Source organism: Periplaneta americana, chromosome 16 (genome assembly GCF_040183065.1).
Source record: "Periplaneta americana isolate PAMFEO1 chromosome 16, P.americana_PAMFEO1_priV1, whole genome shotgun sequence".
NCBI classification, from domain to species: Eukaryota; Metazoa; Arthropoda; class Insecta; order Blattodea; family Blattidae; genus Periplaneta; species Periplaneta americana.
Window position 1 is genome coordinate 144,261,194 of NC_091132.1, and position 16,037 is coordinate 144,277,230.

Genomic DNA, 16,037 nt, shown 5'->3' on the forward strand with positions numbered 1-16,037 from the left:
TGTCTGTAAACGAGAGTTAAATTTATCATTAAATCTATATTATTTCAGTTGGGACATAAAAATCTGTCCTTACATGAGGAGTGTCCATATCTTGGAGGCGTCTGTAAGGAGAAGTTTCACTGTATAATATTATAATGAAAAATCCACATCTGAATTTGAAAAGAAACTAGATCTAGCTCTGCTTACAGCAAGGGATTTCAGAGCATAATAATAATAATAATAATAATAATAATAATAATAATAATAATAATAGTTTTATTAATAATAATAGTGTTATTTTCCCTGGCAGAGTTAAGGCCATCAGGCCTTCTCTTCCACTCAACCAGGATCAAATCACATACAGAAAAATACATACTGGTATACAAATATTAACTTAAAAATAATAATAAACATAATTAAGTAAAATAGAGAGACTGAATACATATACACAATCAGTATTAACTTTAAAATAACAACAATAAAAAAAATATATATAAAAGATATATACATATGTTATGACAGAGGACAGGGGATTAATAACGTATCTGTTTAGTCTTGAAGTGTGAATTCCGTTCTTGTATAGTTAACTTCAGATTTTGTACCTCTACCGAGTGACACATCTTAAAATTCAACTCTGGTTATAAATATTTAGTGTTTTCATTTATTATATAATGGTAGTAAATTCTGCAGTTCTGCATGAGCATAGATAATAATCGATTTATTTCAACAATATAGTGAAATTTTTTATACTAATTTGACACCATACTGATACATTGCAGTTGCTGGCAGATAGAATTCCTTACACATAAAATTTATATTAGTAACATATTTAATTCTGTGTGACATTGTTTCACAATATTAAATTATTTTAAATATATGAGTGTATCTCGTTTTTCAATGTGAAATGTGTTATTGATAAGTCTTTGAGTTGTATCTTTCTTAATTGTTTTCATTTTATACACTTTTACAGGATTGTAACAGTACAAATAATCAGATGTTATCAGTATATATGAGGCAGCCACCACCACAAAATAAAAGGTAATACTATACTTCCACATTTTATATCTTCGAACAAGACCTACATCTGTAAAGGTACGGTCACACGTCGCTACTTTTGCTGCGCAACTTTTGTACTGCAGCTACAAAAGTTGAGTGTCGTGTTCACACGTAAGCCAAAAGTAGCGTGCTGCATGCTACTTTTCGTGCTGTGCAACCCGAGTGCAGCAAAAGTTGCAACTGGAGGTTGCGAGTCTGTTCACACACAAGGCGCTACTTTTGCAGCCGCAGTCATGCTTGTGGCGGTCGTTGGTCATCGTTGCCCTCGGCTGCCAGCTCCGTCGTGTATGGAAAGTATCTCAAGGAGGCACGTTGATGTCAATAATTAAAGATGTACACTAATTAAATTGGGCGCCAGCCTCCTCGAGATTACTCCGGTAGAGTATGGGATTTCCCAGGTAAGCTGCAAAACGGTTGGGACATGGGGTTTGGGAGACGTGCTCGTAGGTTGAAATGATGTAGGCGCACACCAGAAGTTGTTGGTAAGAACTATGAGAACATTTATTATTATTATTAAGTGTTCGTTTCAGATTAGCAGAAATGCGCGTCCAAGTGTATAATATGCTGCTCTCTTAATGACAAGTTGGTCGACTAACTTCTGGATTCACGTAATTATATGTTTTGTACTATAAAACACCAGTAATATAACGGAGAGTTGATAACGTGATTCTTAATGTAATAATAATGACGAGAAAAGAATTCAGACTTATAAGTATAATACCACACGACTTCTTCCTACACCCACTAAAAATTCTAAGTCCGTAAATTGTTATCCTTCCGAGTTAGGTTCGCCGAGAATATGTGGAGTACGTCCTCTCTGCATGCTTTCTATATGCCCTCTGTCCATTTGCCAAATCTACCCTCTACTTGCAACCACCAAACATATAATTTCGCCCTCCTATCTATAAATCACGTGTCTCTATTATACATCCTGATTGGCCATAATTACTCTTACGTCACTTAAGATGCGCTCTTCAAAAATTGCTCGTTACTAGATTCTCCCCTACTTCCGGTGTTTCCTGACAATTCTCTGACATATACCAGATCATCTCTTTTTCGAACCTGGCTTGGCGTCATCTTGCTGACCACCCGGAGGCAAAGTCCACATATTCCTTCATCGGTCAACTCCACGCCTGGACACATGTTTCCTGTCCGCGTAGCGTCGCTTCGGCCTTCCTGCCCACCTGTTACTTCCGCCTCACATTCTGGACCTTTCTTACACGCCCCACACTTACTATCCATATAAGAATATTAACAAGAAATACTAATCTGATGAAAACCTCCTTATCCTATACGAGGAACCATCTCATGCTGCAGGTTTCCATCTTCGTGTTGACTTCTCAATATACATTTTGTGGTTATGTTCACATTATTAATAAACTCATGTGAAAGCTTACTTATCTATTATTTCCTTTTCTGTCCTAACTAGTATTCAGAAATTGGCATTATTTTACTATAAAGCTTTTAAAAACGCCTATATACTTAAATGATAACCAACAGTATATTCACGTAATCAATGTTGGCAACCCTCCTGTTTGAAACTACGCTACAGAAAATTAAAAAAGTTAATTATATCATCAGCAAATATGCTCAGACTGTGTTGTGCATTTAATAACTTTTACAAATAATTTATTTTCATCACATCTAACATTAAAATACATCCAAACAATAAAAGTATCATTGGCACATTTGGGTGGCAACACTGGTCGCAACCGCAGCAAAAGTTTCAACAAACCCGTTATCAAAAATGCTGCAGCTGCAACCCTGAGAACCCTGTTCACACGTCGCTACTTTTAAGCTGCGCGCAGCATGGAAAAGTAGCGAGCAGCAGGTTCGGCAGCTGCTACTTTTCGGGTAGCACCGTTGTTCACACGTCGCAGTACGAGAGTTGCGCAGTTTTTGTACTGTATCGCTGCAAAAGTAGCGACGTGCGACCGTACCTTTAGTTCTTTCTCCAGAGGTCCGCAGAAGATGCTCCTTTTTTCTATTAAAAGCTTCTTTGCCATTGCAATTCTCTTTTTGACTTCCTGGCAGCAGTTCATGTTACTGCATACTGTACACCCCAAGTATTTGAAGCTGTCCATTTGCTCTGCTGCCTCATTTAGAATTCGCAAGTTTACATTTTCCTTCTAATGCACTTATTTGCTCTTTGAGGAATATGCTCACCGTGATTTTGCAATGCAGACTGTAATTTAAGTTCATCTTGTACATTTTGTCCAATGTTTCATGATCTTAATTGTTTTAATTTTTCTATCACAGCCTTTAAATGTTTTACTTAGCGTTTTAATCTCCGATTTGTATATTTCAAACTCAAAACTTTTCTATTTTTTATGTTGAATATAAATTGATGCAATTTTATTTTCAACTTCCTGCAGCACATAGTGCCTCTTGAACATTCTTAAATATTTTTATTATTTTTAACTTTCTTCACTTATTTTCATTAGTATCAATCACCCAACACAAACAAGCTGCATTCCGAGCAGTGGTACACAGACTACTCAACATACCAATGTAGCAATAAATTCACTACTTTTTATGATCTTTCCAGGAAGTCTTATTTGAACAAAAGATTAATGCTTTGGACTTCACAAACACTCTGGTCATGTCTGTAATTGATATTTCTATGCAGTGAAGCTAGATTTATGGAGTTTCATTCTGCAAGTGAGCATGTCATTCATTTCAGTCAAGAAATTAAAAATTCTTTCATGAAGGAGAGGATGTTTTGGCTACCTTTATAGAATTTTAGTCAGTTTATGACTCATTTGGAGATGTAATATATTAATTACATAAAATGGGCATAAAGGATAATAATTAGTTAATATTAATAATATTAACATAGTAAAGCAGTTATTACTTGTTCATTGATTATACAAGTATTACAGGAGTGTATCCAAGAATGAAGAATTATGTTTTGTCGACTTTTAAGAATTTATAACACAACTATTTTGTGCCACAAAATTTAACAAGGCTACTTCTCAATACAGACAGTTACACAGAGGTTTGCCACAGGGCTCACTTTTTAGTACAACTTTATTCAATGTTTACATCAATGACCTCCCCAAAATACTGGAAAAGGCTGGACTGAATACTGCATTGCTTGCTTGTGATTTAGTTATGTGAATCTCTAAACCAAGAAAATTAAATGCTCGGTTACAAATTACTGCCTAAAATTCACTAATACAAATAAGAAGTTGATGAGTAGAAAATTTAAACAACAAATACATATAAAACGACATAGAATTTTCTTACTTGGGAAAAAGGTAAACATAACTTTACAATATGGCAATGGAAGCCTGTCTAGGACTAATGCAGTTAAATATCTTGGAGTTATTTTTGATAATAAAATATCCTGAAAGAATCCCATGGATAATATTTTATTTTCTGTCCTGCACTACCCCAAATAGTCATTTAGCTGAATATAATACTATCAAAAACATTTTATGAATGATTCAAGTGAAGCTCTGCTCTTTCCAGTTGTGCAGTGGCTGCAGGCATAGAAATAATGTGCCAGTATAAAATTAAGATTTCTTTTAAGTTCATTTGACGTAATATTTTGAGCTATTTCAATTGATATAATAACCCCCCCCCCCCCGAGTCCAGTGAATTAATTACATATATCTCAAACTGACTGTGGGTGTTTAGCATAACACAGTGCAACTGATAATGGCTCAAACGATTTAAAACAGGTTCAGAGGCTGGTGAAGACATAGGTGTCATAATTTTGAACAATTGAATACTAGATGAAAATTTCCCCATGAATACAAACTTATCTACTGTAGAAAAACATGGTCTAATTTTTTTCTGCAATGCAACGGAGGACATGAATAAGTCATGTTAAATGCAGGGTTTGGAATTGAATGAGTTACATCAGCTGCTTGTCTGAGCAGATGATGTGAATGTATTAGATGAAAATCCACAAACTATTAGGAAAAACACGGGAATTTTACTTGAAGCAAGTAGAGAGATAGGTTTGGAAGGAAATCCCAAAAAGACAAAGTATATAATTATGTCTCGTGACTAGAACATGGTACGAAATGGATATATAAAAATTGGAAATTTATCCTTGAAGAGGTGAAGAAGTTCAAATATCTTGGAGCAACAGTAACAAATATATAACACTTTGGAAGAAATTAAACTCAGAATATGTATGGGAAATGCCTGTTATTATTCGGTTGAGAAGCTTTTGTCTTTCAGTCTGCTCTCAAAAAGTCTGAAAGTTAGAATTTATAAAACAGTTATATTACCGGTTGTTCTGTATGGTTGTGAAACTTTGAGAAAGGAACAGATGTTAAGGGTGTTCGAGAATAAGGTGCTTAGGAAAATATTTTGGCTAGGAGAGATGAAGTTACAGAAGAAAGGAGAAAGTTGAACAATCTAAAACTGCATGCATTGTATTCCTCACCTGACATAATTAGGAATATTAAATCCAAACATTTGAAATGAACGTATGGGCGAATCCAGAAATATATATAGAGTGTTAATTGGAAGGCTGGAGGGAAAAAGACCTTTGGGGGGGCCGAGACGTAAATGGGAAGATGATATAAAGATGGATTTGAGAGAATTGAGATATAATGGTAAAGACTGGATTAATCTTGCTCAGGATAGAGACTGATAGCGGTCTTATATGAGGGTGGCAATGAATTTCCGTGTTCTTCAAATGCCATTTGTAAGTAATTAAGTAAATATGAGACCAATGTTGAATTATGCTGAATTATGTTGAAGTCCGTGGATGGTTGGTTGCTATCACTCTCATAGGTCCCTTCATAACAGTCTTTAAAGAGAAAGTGAAGGTGCTGTAAATCTGTGATGTTATCACGGGAACACATTCCGCTGCCGTCCCCTTGTCTTTATTAGTAGTTACTGGAATTTAGAAAAGTGGGGTGTGTTTATAATTTTGTATAGATCTTGTTAATGTGCTGTTAATATTTTAGCATGAAAAGTGCCAAATTGTGTGATGAGCAATAAAGGCTCGAGTGTTATGTATCATCCAAAACGGCAAAATATTTGGGAGATTAAGAGTTACCGAAATGATGAATTTAATCTTGAAACTGCTCGTATTTGTTCCGAACATTTCACATGTGATTCCTATGAGTGTGATTTGAAAGTCGAGGATTTGAACGTATCAGCAAAGGAAAAATTAAAATCAAATGCCGAAACAAACTCTGAATTTAACAGTGTGCTATGTGAAAAACAGTGAGATAAATAGTACTAGAAGTAAATGTGTAGAAGAGAGAACTTGCAGAAAAAAAGTTTTGTCTGAGGTAAGTGAACAATTAGATTCAAAGACAACAGTGCAGCAGAATGATCCATTGAATATGTTATCTTTTGTCTGTTCATTAGATAGATAGGTAGGTAGGTAGATTTATTTGTTCCATAATATTCTTACATTTGCTTTATAGCATAGAATAAAGAACATGTCCAATTCTTACGTTTAACAATAAAATTAAGAGCTGGATTATAAAAAAAGCAAAATGAACAATTACATAAGAAAATGAAAAACTGAAATTAAACATTGAAAAGCTAGAGTCTAAATTAAATTATTACAAATAAAATATAAAAAGCAAGCTATTTTAGGGTTAACCAAAATTCACAACGACAAAGTGTTTAAATCACTTAGTAAATGGAAAAGCAAAACATTTATTAGCTAAAATGTTCACTCCAGGACAAATAAAATTGTTTATTAGCGGGAAAAGGAAGCAATGATGGGAGTAACAAGACATAATCCCTCCCATAGCTCAGCAAGTAGTTAGTGATAACCTGTACAATAATTTGAGAGCACTGATGGGAATTCCTCTACAAGCATTGCTACTCTGCAGCATTGAACAAAAAAATTGCCCTTTTCTGCTGGTATTCTTACACTGGTACTAAAGATTTTAAAAGAGCAGGGGTAAACGCGATCAACGTTTGAGATGGGCAGGGCATGTAGCACATATGGGCCATTCCAGGAATGCATGTAGAGTGTTGTTGGGAGGCCAGAGGGAATAAGACTTTTGGGAAACCGAGACGTAGATGGGAGGATAATAAAACGGATTTGTGGGAGGTGGGATATGATGATAGAGACTGGATTAATCTTGCACAGAATAGGGACCGATGGCGGGCTTATGTGAGGATGGCAATGAACCTGCGGGTTCCTTGAAAGCCATTTGTAAATAAATAAATACATAAGGGGCTGTCTTTGAGTGAAATGGATAAGTTATCACTACTACTATTTGATGAGATAACTGTCAGTGGTATCATTTGTTACAATCATGAGAATGATTCGATATTGAGCCCTCACAGACATCCCAAAATTGTAATGATCCGAGGATTGATAGATGAGTGGAAGCAGCCCATCTCTTATGATTCTGATACAACAATGAATAGAAGGCTACAGTTCGAAATTATACCAGAAATTGGAGTAGCAGATTTTATAAAAAAAAAAAGGTAAAAGGTAAAGGTATCCCTGTAACATGCCATGAAGGCACTTGGGGGGCATGGAGGTAGAGCCCCATGCTTTCCATGATCGGCACTAGAATGAGGTGGTGTGATTGGCACCACGCTCTGACCGCCTTTTACCCCCGGGAAAAACCCGGTACTCAATTTTGTAGGAGGCTGAGTGAACCTCGGGGCCGTTCTGAAAGTTTGGCAACGAGAAAAAATCCTGTCACCACTTGGGATCGAACCCCGGACCTTCCAGTCCGTAGCCAGCTGCAGCAGATTTCATAGTAGTTGCAATTGTTTCTTATCTGGGTGGTGGCAATAAAAGACTGCGGAATGAGTTAGAAATAAATGTAAATGAAACCTGTTTTTCAAATTCTACTTCAGACTAAAATATTTGGGTTTTTGCAGATTTGCCCCACCTGATTACATTATTAAGGAACCATTTTATTGACAGTGGATTTCAATTGAATGACACTGTTGTAGAGAAAAATGTAATCAAATGGAATATTAAATCCGATTCTTCGGAGTTGCAGCTATTCCCGAAATTACATTGGAGTCACATTACTGTGCAAGAGGAAGATGGGCAAAGAGTTGCACCTGCCATGGAACTTTTTTCACATCACACTGCTGTTCTGATTAAATATTTGGTACCCGAAAGTGAAGTTCATGAATTCTTTCAACTTGTAAATGACTTCACAGATGTAATGAACTCAGGAATTCTGAAAGATCCTAAACACAATAAACTGAAATTTGTCTTCGGGATTAACCACAAGGAACAAGTAGAGATATTAGATAGAAAGGAGAAAACAGTAAAAAACTGAGAATCAGAGGTAAAAATACTCTTCTACCTTTTCAGAATGGCTTCCTTACCTCAATTAACAACTTGAAAGGGTATATAGCAATTTAAAAGGAAAAGGAATTGATTATATTATAATGACCAGGAAACTCAATCAAGACGCTCTGGATAACCAGCTTTCTCAAATTCGAGGGATGAGACATTTTTATAATAACCCTCTGCCCGTCGAAGTGAAAAATTGCTTGCGCCTCTTAATATTAGAATGTCGTCTGCTGCACCCTACAAGTCTCCCATATAAGATTAATAACAAAGCAAGTTTTTCAGGATCTTGTGGACATTTTCCATGAAAGCGTGAACGAAATCCCTGAGGAAATAAACTCATTAGAGGTAGACATTGATAATAGAAATGACACAACAGAGCTAATGAAAAAATAGAAGAGGTTAGATATGTTGCTGGTTGTATTGCTAGAAAATGTAATAACAAAAGCGCTGTTTCAGATGCTAATTCCAGTCAACAATCTCCAGGATTAATAGAGGTCGTTTCACATGGTGGACTGGTTTATCTTTTTTCTCAGTGGATGGCAACAATTGACGAGTGTCAGGTTTTATTTACAAAATTTAATTAAAAAAATAATTAACAGAAAAAAGAATGTGATAGGTCATTTATTTAGAATTTTGACGAGAAACTTTCCAAATTAAGATCCTGAATTATTAAAGTTATTTAGTAGAGTATGGTTTAGAATTTGTTACCTAAATAGAAGGAAACAAGATATCAAAAGAAGAAACTATATTAAGCAGAAACAATGGTTCAGAGCTGCTTGTCACATCTTTCACAAGACTAGGTGAGTCAGTTTAAATTTTGTGAGACATTCTTAAAATAATTTGTAAAAATCAGTGTTAAAATTGGGATACTTTGACTGGTATTGAAATCCCAACTCAACCACTTCATTAAAATAGGTTAATTTACAAAATATTAATTTAATAATCCTGTATAAAATTAATTGTTAATCAATTTTAGTGCTCACTCTACTCTAGTGTTATTCAGAAATTTAATACATTTTGTATATGTAATGCAAATGCTGTTGTTCACCATTGTAGTTTTTTTTTTTTATTGAACACTACTTTAATATATATTTTGAGGCTTGGAAACAAAACTTGAGGTCTAAAATAAAATATATTGTATAAGGCTACTCGTTAATAACTTCAAAATTGGACCAAAATATTCTACAAAGGTTAGAGATACAAAAGGAAGTACAATGAAGCATTCATAATAGTTTTTATATTTATATTACTATAAGAATTTGGAAAGTAACCGATCATTGAATTAAAAACAAGATGGGTTATTGAAGTGGGAGCTCTACCTCTAAGCCATTACTCCTCCAGTGTGTATATGACCCTAACAAATATACAAATATAGATGTTTAAATCACTTGGTTATTGCTAGAAAGTGCAAGCTGAGAGTTGACAATGAGTAGAGTGTCCCCGTGGTGACCACAGATTTACAACCCCCTTGAGTGTCCCTTTAAAGGCTGTTATTTATGAAGGGACCTAACTGTCCATGGACCTTGGAATTATGTTATATTAGAATACATTTATGAAAATATAATTCAGTTATTTAGAAGTGTAAAAATATGCATTTTGTCATATCTTGTAATTAATATATCATACGAAATCTGCATAATGTACTGATGATGTGATTATTTTCTACCAAATAGTATGAAATATTTTCTGATATATATGTTATACAGGGTGGCCCACTTAACTCTTTCATCTCCAATAGCATGTGAAATATTTCAGATATACATAAACCGACAATTATAAGTTAAATTACATTGAAGGGGACATCTGATACATGTAATGCATTTCTTGTACATGAGATAATTTTCAAGATGTTAGAATTAACTTTTTTTTTTTTTTTTTAATGGGAACCAACTTCCTTTTATATATATATATATATATATATATATATATATATATATATATATTTTTTAAGTGGGAACCAACTATGTTTTGTATTACAAATGATGCATTAGCTCTGTCTAATAACAACTGGCTACTTTACTGACTGTTTGAATGGTAAACATAAGCAATATCTGACCAAGGATCAAACTGAAGAAGGACAATTCTGGCTAGATTTGTGCGTCAATTAAATCATAATTACAATGTATTGTACATTTTAATACTATGGAAATGTTGTTGTTGTTTTCTAATGCCAGGCCTTTGACAATAAAGTCATTTGACCTCTTGCACTCCAATATTTTTCAAAGATATTATCATGGTCAGCCACTGAGGCACAGATTTTGAGGTGTTCCGAATCCATTTCTTGGTTTGAGTTGCACAATGGGCAGTTAGGGAACTGATATATTCAAATTCTATGCAGGTGTTTGGCCAAACAATCATGGTCTGTTACCAATCTAAATGCAGTTACAGACGATTTTCGTGGTAAATCGGGAATTAACTGTGGATTATGATGCAGAGAGTTCCATTTTTTCCCTTGAGATTGTGTTATCAAATTTTGTTTGTTGAAGTCTAAGTATGTAGATTTAATAAATCTTTTCACAGAATAATACGTAGATTTAGTAACAGGTCTGTAAGTAGCAGTGCTGCCCTTCTTTGCTAAAGCATCCGCATTCTCGTTTCTCAGGATTCCACAATGGGATGGTATCCATTAGAATACAATTCTTTTAATGAGTGATAGTAATTAGAGAGGATTTTAGTTATTTCTGCTGTTTGAAATGGAAATGTTGCACATGGTGAAGTGAGACATAAAAATACGGTAGTGTACAATAAAAAATAAACAATTCTCAAAAAACAAAACACAAAATCTCCAGTGTGCAATCAGATTTTTTGCTGCTGTGTTATCATTCAATTGTCCAGTACAGAACTGAAGAAATAAGGATTGTATCGGGTAGTGTACAATACTATAGGTGTGTTCGATCTTCAATTAAGTCAACATTATAAGGAAGACATTCTTTATGTTTACTCTTACCGGTGACATTCAAACAGTCTGTAAAGTAATCAATTGTTATCAGACAAAGGTAACGCTACATTTTCAATACAGAACATAGTTGGTTCACATTTAAAAAAGGAAAGTTGACTCTAATATCTTGAAAATGATTTCATGTGCAAAAAATACGTCATAAAGTGTATCAGATGTCCCCTTCGATGTAATTTAACTTGTAATTGTCACTTTGTGTATGTCTGAAATATTTCACACGCTATTGGAGGTGAAAGAGTTAAGTGGGCCCCCTGTATATACTTACTTACAGATGGCTTTTACAGAACCTGGAGGTTTATTGCCGCCCTCACATAAGCCCATCATCGATCTCTATCCTGAGTAAGATTAATCCACTCCCTAGCATCATATCTCAACTTCCTCAAATCCATTTTAATATTATTCTCCCATCTCTGTCTTGGCCTCCCCAAAGGTCTTTTTCCCTCAGGTCTCCCAACTAATATTTTGTATACATTTCTGGATTCACCCATACATGCAACATGCCTTGTCCATCTCAAATATCTGGATTTAGTGTTCCTAATTATCTTAAGTGAAGAATACAATGTGTTCAGTTTTGCGTTGTTTATATCTTCCTCCATTCTCCTGTAACTTCGTCCCTCTTAACCCCAAATATTTTCCTAAGCATCTTATTCTCGAACACCCTTAATCTCTGTTCCTCTCTCAAAATGAGAGCATAAGTTTCGCAACCATACAGAACAACTGGTCGTATAACTATTTTATAAATTCTGACTTTCAGATGACAAAAGCTTCTTAGCCAAATAATAGCGAACATTTCCCATATTTAGTCTGTGTTTGATTTCCTTCTGAGTGTCATTTATATTTGTTACTGTTGCTGCAAGGTATTTGAATCTTTCCACTTCTTCAAAGGATAAATTTCCAATTTTTATATTTCCATTTTGTACTATGTTCTGATCACGAGTGTCTTTTCGGGATTTATTTCCAAACCTATCTCTTTAATGTAATAACTATGTAAGCAATTGTATTCAATTAGAATTAGAGTCTGGCTGGGCGGAAGAGAAGGCCTACTGGTCTTAGCTCTGCCAGATTAAATAAATAAATAAATTATTATTATTATTATTATTATTATTATTATTATTATTATTATTATTATTATTATTATTATTATTATTATTTGCTTCAAGTAAAATTCCATATGACAATAATATAGTTTATCAAAATGTAGATCGAAAAATTGGTCTCCAAGTACTAAATATACTTTTTGAATTTGAATTTTAAAAAATGTTTTGAAATTAAGACTTTTTAAAAGAAATTTTTTTTGTGTTATGCAGTTGAAAGGACATATGTTGAGAATAGAATGAATTGAATATGTCTTTACGATTTTGATTTTTTTAAAATTATGTATGCAAGGCCATGAGAATGTGTACTTGATGGGTGCTTGTGGAAACTATATTTCGATAACAAATGTATAGATTTCAGTGATGTTCTGCAACACCATTTGATTCACCCCATAACTAATTGAAGATAATGTTGCAGGATGTGGCGGATACCGGATTTGAGTCTCTGTCTTCAGATATTGACTTTTTCTCATGCATGGAGTCGGAGATAGATCTGACTGGTTAGTTTCCCATAATTACATAGGCTGCAACTGGGAGCAATGATATTTTTTAATTTTGTATTTGCATATAACACAGAACTATACAGTGACATATTCTGAAAAAAAAAAAAAAAGGAAAATAATTTATCTTCTGTGTCCAATTTTGAAAAATATTACATTTGTTAGGAAAATATGTTACAGTGAAACCCCGTTTTAACCTTCCTATTTTAAAAGAATTATCTGTTAAGCCCCAGTCAAATTACCATAAAAATAATGTAATTAATTCCCACTTTTAAGGAAAACCAGTTTAAGGAAAATCCCGCTTTTAAGGAATACTTTTCATGTGAATTTTGTGATAATGAAGACAGAAATAATGACTCGACTTTCAATAAGCTAGTACTGACATATTCAATTGTACGTTTCAGTCGATAGTAATGCAGTGGCATTATTCTTTATTGTTCTTTATGGTCTTGCACTGCAATACTTTCACAGAGTGGTTGCTTTGCTTGCTTTGTTTTCTCGTGTTGTGTGGATCCTGTTTCCAAGTTTTTTTTGTTAGTTTATGCTGTTTGTGCATTGTTATAATGGCAACTATAGAGTATTCGGACCTTAAATTGCAATAGAGCAGAGAATGGAATCTATTCGTCTCCTTCCTTCACATGAATTTCACCATAAGCACTATACTTTTCTAATCTAATGAGGTTGCCACATTTCCTTAAAATATATAGTGATCGATTAAAACACACGAATATATAGTTGCGTGCAAAATTTGAAGCTGCATCTGTTGGCGTTAATTTAGTTCTAATTAGGAAAGGGTAAATATATATTCTGTTTCATTCTGACCCGCCGATTTAGCTCAAGATTGCAGCTATCGTACAACATACACACATTTGAAGTTACGGAGATTACAAAGTTATACCACAGTCTAGTATATACAATCACGAAGCTTGAGTTGTGAGGGTGCTATACTTGTTTTTTTTTTAAGATGGGACATGACAGGAGCGTTGCGATCGGAAAAACAACTGAATGTCACATAGTGTGGTAGGCCTGTTGCTATGGTAACAATGGTTGAGTTGCCAAACTTACCGTTCCCACGTGGCAGGTGCTTAATAGCTCTCTTGGCGACATTTATTGTGTACACATTATTAGCAGTGGCACGTTTCATGTTTGATTCTCTGTCGATTTTTGTATTGTTTTTTTACCTTCACATCAATTGTTGATGAATGTTTTAACGTCAGCCATCTTAACGTCAATTGCTAGCTTCCATCAGCTGGCAACATGGTAGTCCATATTGGCAACATAGCACTGTAGTTCCAAGCTCGGCTGCTTCACTGTCATGTCCCATCTTTCAAAAAAACAAGTATAAGAACAATAGACTGTGCAGGTGGTTGGTTAGCAACTATCTTTGGATGCATATTTACTACGCATTGAGCTTCGTGACTGTATATACTAGACTGGTTATACATTTCAATATTGAGACGGTCACATGCATTGCCGATCATGAGTATTTTTTATAGTATAATATATCCAATTATATACAAGTGAGAAGAGTAATTTTATGTGTGTGTGTGTGTGTGTGTGTGTGTGTTAGTGCTTGTGCTTAGAGTTTCTTAAAATAAAACTTGCGCAAGATAAAATAAGATATAGGCCTATGAGATACCAGAATGCAAAATGGATTCTCAAATTAAGAAACGTTCCATAGGTAAGCTTAGGGGGGAAAGAACGCAGTCATTGTTATGAACGTCCTAGACTATTTTTTAAAAACAATGAATGTGAGTAGCTCGTTTAAAGAAACTGCTAAAGCTACAGGTTGTTTCAAGAGAACAATATATGCTATAAGGAAGGAGCGGAAACAGAGTCCTTTGCGAACTTCCTCCATGAAAAACCAAAAAAGAGAAGGACGGCAGAAAAAACGCGAAGCAAATTAAATATGATGCTATTGTGCAGACTGGGATACGTCAAGTGGTTCATTATCTTTTATTTGCAAACATACCTCTGACACTGAACGTAATTATGGCAAGGCTAAATGAAGACAATTTTTTGCCACAATATTCCAGGACCATGTTGTATCATTTCTTGCATGACGTAGGTTTCCGGTACCTAAGAAGAGGTAATAAAGCTGCTTTCATAGAAACCGATGAAATTATTACTTGGAGGCACAGATACCGATGGGAGATAAAATGTTTGAGACCATAAAATAAACCTATACTCGTAATTTACACATATGAATCTTGGGTAAATGTCAGTCTCAGTGTAACTAAGAATGGAGGGACACGAAGGTAAAAAGTGCTCTGCAGGCTGCTATAGAGGGAGTGAGTTCAGGACTTGACCACCAAAAGGTCGAGGGATGTGATTCGCTTTGGTTCATGCGGGTAATGAACATGAATTCGTTCGAAATGCTGAGCTAACATTTTTGTGTTGCAAAAACACTGTAGATGCCCACAACGAAATGACCGGTGAAATTTATGAGACATGGTTTGCGGAATGACTGTTGCCGAACACTCCTGAAGGTGCCGTGATCATGTTGGATAATGCCGCTTATCATTCCCGTAAGAGTGAACCTGTACCAGTGACATCTTGGCAGAAACCTGATATCATGCAATGATTAAATGACAAACAAATCACTTTTGAGGATGGTATGCTAAAGCAAGAATTGTTACACACCGTTTCTTAACATAAGTCATTGTATGATAAGCTGAGAATAGACGAAATGGCAAAAGCGGCAGGATGGCAAGTTTTTCGTCTCTCATCTTATCACTGTGAGTTAAATCCGATTGAGTTGGGGTGGGCTCAGGTGAAAAATTACATTACGACGCACAATACATCTTTCAAAGAAAAAGATATGCAGAATCTCATATGCGCTGCTCACGAGAATATTACAACTGAGCAAATTATGTGAACCAGGTAAAGAAAATTCGAGAAGATCTGTGAATTTCAGACAATTTTTAGTAAGAATTTCTTCATCTTCTTCATCCACAACATCCTCAAATTCATCTCCCGAACATAGTTCATCATCTAGGGTGGGAACATCAGGATTTGCAGAAATTACAGAAGGGATACTACCACTACCTGAAAACAGCGACAATGATTAAGGTACATAGGTTGGATAAAAAGTTATGGCAACACTGCTGTCACGTGACGATGGTGTGTTCGAGAGCTGCCAGCTATGTGGACATGAACAAGGACTGTTAGATGAGTTAGTGCAGCCAGCGGCA

At 35.0% G+C, this 16,037-nt stretch overlaps 1 protein-coding gene across 4 annotated transcripts in view; it reads left to right on the top strand.

Annotated features, from left to right (window-relative positions):
- The window catches only part of smid (nuclear valosin-containing protein-like smid), a 122,807-nt gene that overhangs the window by 14,702 nt on the left and 92,068 nt on the right, over positions 1-16,037 (top strand). For all 4 annotated transcript variants that reach the window (XR_011329798.1, XR_011329796.1, XR_011329797.1 and 1 more), the window contains exon 4: positions 950-1,017. Coding sequence is in view for 1 of the 4 variants with exons in the window: in XM_069813122.1 (XP_069669223.1) it covers positions 950-1,017 (68 nt within the window). In the remaining 3 variants the exon portion in view is untranslated. The remainder of the gene's footprint in view (positions 1-949; positions 1,018-16,037) is intronic.